The sequence below is a fragment of the Halyomorpha halys genome, unplaced genomic scaffold (assembly GCF_000696795.3).
Source record: "Halyomorpha halys isolate HHAL.00 unplaced genomic scaffold, Hhal_1.1 Scaffold245.1, whole genome shotgun sequence".
Lineage (NCBI taxonomy): Eukaryota > Metazoa > Arthropoda > Insecta > Hemiptera > Pentatomidae > Halyomorpha > Halyomorpha halys.
This window is the reverse complement of record NW_027106223.1, coordinates 20,337-25,164: the sequence shown is the minus strand read 5'-3', so window position 1 is coordinate 25,164 and position 4,828 is coordinate 20,337. Positions and strand designations below refer to the sequence as shown.

Here is a 4,828-nt window from a genome sequence, read left to right as displayed (position 1 = left end):
GGGTGAAATTCAAAAGGTGTGTTGTATCCACACGTTCGTTTTTAGTTTGCATTGTTTTAGAACTGCCAAAAGATGAATTTTTGTGTTCTCCGAGTTTTAATTAATTAAATTTACTATTTACTTTTTATTTCTTTTCACCTTAGCAATTAATATTGAAATACAATCATTACTATTTTTTTTTTTTACTAATTTGTTTCCATTACTTTCATATTTTAGTTTCACAGTTTTTAAAAAGTTTCTCAATTAATATCTTAATCTATTAACTAAAATATTTTTAATGCAATTACGAATTTACAGATTCTTATTTTATATGATAGTTTCAATTATTTATCCTTTTTGGAATATAATCATTGAAATTTTTCTTTTGTTTTTAATTGTAATTTTTTAAAACATTTTAGTTTTTAAAGTGTTTCATATTGTAATATGCTCTTTTATGAGTAAATCATTATTTTTTATATATAAAAGATTTTTAGTATAATATACTCTTTTATGAGTAAATAGTTATCTTTTATATATAAATGATTGTTAGTAGGTTTTATGTGATTTATCATTTCAACATGTTTATCTGTATTATTAAACCTAAAAGCAAGCTAACCAATTTTGTTCAGTAAAATATGCAGTCACAAAAGATATCGTTCAAATTTAAAATGGCGTCATATGTCTTCTGAAAAGTTTGTTGAATCGTGGCCATGTCGACAAGAATCAAATATTTTAAAAAACTTTATTTTAAGTTCCCATCATAATTGAAATTACTATAAATTTAAGAAAAAATAGAAGTTATGAATAAATGTTCATGAAGAAAATCACATGCAAAAACTCAAAACTGTTGTGCTACAATCGATGTTCACTTTGAACATTGAGAGAAAGATCACGGTTCGAGAGGACATCAGTTGCTTAGGCGTGGGCGGTGGATGGTGTTTCCTGGATGGTGAATGGTGTTCACCATCTCTTGTCCAACTCAAGGGTGGACATCTTGAAGAAGGAGACATCGAAGAAAAAAAAATTCTTTGTTTGGATTGTCAAACAACCCCCCTGGGTGGATGAGAAGTGAATTGAAAACTTTGAGAACCAAGGTTTTGTTTTGTTAGTGTTTGTTTAAAAATCATCAAAAGAAGACTCGATGAAATTAGTTAGTTTTGTTCTAATACCTAAAATTAAATACATTTGTAAAATAGATATTAATTTAAATTAAGTTTTATTAAAAATTAGTGTTCTGATTGCCTAGAAACCCGCCCTGAGATTAAGAGTCTATAATATTACATATAATAAAATATAAATTCTCATGTCTATTTAATATTTAATCTTTTCATATTCCAAAATATACTTCAGATATGAGAATCACTGAAAACTATAAGATTATTTTTATTTAATTTTAATTAATTTTTTAACATTACAATATTATATATAAAATTTGAAATAATTTTTGTTTTTAATCCTTTTTCCAAATTGTTTCTTAATTCAGAACTTTTTGTAGTTGTATATTTGGAAATAGTTTTTTTTAATGCAAATTATATATATATTTTTTTGCTGCACATTTTATAATTCATGTGGTATATTCTCTGTGCCGGATAAATATCAGTATTATCATTCTAGCTCATGTAATATATTCTTTTATATACATAATTATTACTTCTTTGATTAGATCAAGACAGTTTACTTCCATCAAATCCATCCATTTAAAACCATCAAAGATTTCTTTTCAATTCAGCTCAGAACCTTTGTTTTTAAAACAAATTTTTTTGATATAACAAAATTTTAATTATGAGATGTAATGGAAATTTAATTTTTTAATACTCGCAAATAAATTCACATAAATAAGAAGAAAGGTATAAATCTCATAAGAAGAACAATAAAGATCTTATCAGTGTTTCTCATAATGGCCACCAACAGCACTTTGAGCAAAAAGATATATCTGTTGGCAGACTTAAACCAATGCTCACTTAATAGAAACTTGTGAACGCAGTACAATTTCTTTGATTTTTGCCCAAAACTGACTCTCAACAGTCCACAAATTCAGGCCAACTTATACCAGCCAATCCAAATAATCCACCCACAAGTTTGCGCATGTGAGAATTTGCCATTGTTTGGAAAATGTGTAGAGGCACCTTAACAAATGATAAATGTATGTAAGATAGCCCAAAGTTTGTTTGTTTTATAACTTTTTTTAACTCAAAATATATTTTTTTTAAGCAAGTATTGCTTACTAATAACGTAAAACTCTTTATCATAAAGATAAATAACTTTTAATGTTTAGAAAAGTTAATTCATAAGGAACTGAATGCATTATGGATAATAATAATCCATTCAATTCGTTATTTATATCAAATTCATCATTAAAAATAAATTCCAATGACCTGTTGTGGTTGATGTAGAAGGTTTATTAGTAGTAGTTGTTTTAGTAGTGGTGGGTCGTTTTGTTGTGGTAGTTGTCTCAGGGACCCACCAAGGTGTTGTAGTTGTAGAAGGTTTTGTTGTTGTCGACTCTGGAACCCACCAAGGCGTTGAAGAAGTAGAAGGCTTTGTAGTTGTTGATTCAGGTGTCCACCATGGGGTAGAAGATGTTGAAGAAGTAGTGGGTTTCTTTGTGGTTGTGGTTCTCCTTGTTGTTGTAGTTCTCCTTGTTGTTGTTGTAGTTCTTCTTGTTGTTGTTGTGGTCTTGCTTGTTGTTGGTTTAGTTGTTTCCGGAGTCCACCATGGAGTGCTCGATGTAGGTTTCGTAGTTGCCTCTGTCCATTGAGTGTGTTGATGTTCTGTTGTTGTAATGCCTAATATAAAACAATATCTTAGAATTTGTAACAATTAATATTTTGGCCTTAGTTTTAAAATTTTACAAAATTTTTAAATATAATGTGATATCCTCTTTTATGAGTAAATAGTTATTTTCATATATAAATGATTTTAGATACGTTTTTATTTTATGTATCAATGTTTCAATATTGTTCATTTGCTTTGTTAAACCAAAAATAATGCTAACCAGATTTGATCAGTCATATATGGAGAGAAAAGATCGTTATTAAAAAAAAAAGAAGATAGCGGTGCGTGTCTTGCGAAAAGTTCATTGAATCCTGGTCATGTTGAGAAGATTCAAATATTTTAAAAACTTTATTTAACTTTTCATCATAATTGTAGTTACAGTAAATTTAAGGATAAGTATTAAAGAAAATTATTCATAAATGAAATCATAAGAAAAAACTCAAAACTGTAGTGCTACAATCGATGTTGAGAACTAACACCTAGAGTAGGGGAAGGAAGAAAACTTGGTTTTTGTTGGATTTGTTGCTTAGGCACGGGCAGAGAATGATGTTTCCTGGATGGAGCAGGTCCTCATCACCTTTTGTCTAGCTCAAGGGTGGACATCTTAAAAAAGAGGACATCGAAGAGACACCCAAGCAGAATAAGGGACTCTTTGTTTGAATCGCTAAACAACACACTTCGGTGGATGAGAAGTGAGTTGAAAACTTTTAGAGGAACAGGTTTTGTTCAAAATCAGTGTTTGTTTGCTGAAAGATTGTTTACAGCAAGTGTTAGTTTGTTGAGAAAGAAGAAAAAGAAAACCATCTGTCATCATAGAAGATTGTATAAATTGGTTAGTTTCACTCTACCTAAAATTAAATACATTTGTAAAAGTAGATATAAATTTAATTAAGTGTTATTGGTAAAAAATTGTCTGTTATGATTGTCTTGAAACCCGCCCTGAGAATTAAGAGTCTATAATATTATATATAACTTTTAAGTTAATATAAAAATTAATTCAATTAAGTTGTATTAATTTTCGGAAATCCTTCTTATGTTAATATGTTTATACAACAGACTCACATCTCCTAAGGGTATATATATTAAGGTATATGAAATGTTGGATTTTAAGTGAATATATAAAACTGCATATCATCACATGCTGTTTTTTTTAATCAAAATTAAAACCATTCACTTCAATACAATTTTCCCAGCGGAACTTCAAAGCTTAGATGCCTGTCTTAACAAATTCTGATCTTTAGAATAAAAAATTCAGATATCAAATTTTTCAGGCTGTCTTCATTTTTATACTGTTTAACCTGTAAAAACAGACCCAAATGTTTAAAAAAATGAAAGTCCGTTGGTGAGAGGTCCAGTGAATGGGCTGGGTGCTGCAAAATTCATATTCCAATTCATGTAATTTCGCAAGTGTTCTGTGTGATGTATGTGTGACCATCACGGTCCTTTGGGTCTTCCTCACGGTTTGTTTTGTAGTGAAAAATCACCGGACCGAAATTTTTCAAACCAACACTGCTCTTTTTGATCTTATCATTACAGTATTCTCCCCAAACGCCAGGTTTATGTTGCGTGCAACTTTTCCAGCATTATTACCAAGTTTATACTCATACAAGAAAAATACACGAATATTGGTGGAATTTATATTGGTACAAAATTCAATACAAATAACAAAAAGGAACACTTATGAGAAAATCAACTTTGTTAAAATGTGACTCTAACGATAGACAGTACGACTATAAATGAGGTTATGCCAGAAACAAAAGCATAATGAAATCAGGAAGAGTGCTGAAGAGTGAATATGTGCATCCAAAAAAAAATCCGACATTTCATATGCACCAACTAAATATAATGTAATATGCTCTTTTTGAGTAAATAGTATATTTTGATGTATAAAGGGTTTTTAATATGTTTTATTTTATGTATCATTTTAATATTGTTCATTTGGTTTGTTCAACCAAAAAGCAAGCTAACCAATTTTCATTGTCTATAATAAATTCGTGATTCAAAACAAAACCAAGATGGTGGTACGTATCCTTCAGTCAAAAAGTCCGTGGAATTGATGCCTTGAGGCCATGTT

The 4,828-nt window shown here is 29.3% G+C and overlaps 1 protein-coding gene across 1 annotated transcript in view; it reads right to left on the bottom strand.

The window, feature by feature from the left end:
- Positions 1-4,828, bottom strand: part of LOC136795093 (chitinase-3-like protein 1) — a 17,357-nt gene that overhangs the window by 4,320 nt on the left and 8,209 nt on the right. The window contains exon 7 of the mRNA XM_067044597.1: positions 2,355-2,765. Coding sequence (XP_066900698.1) covers positions 2,355-2,765 — 411 coding nt within the window. The remainder of the gene's footprint in view (positions 1-2,354; positions 2,766-4,828) is intronic.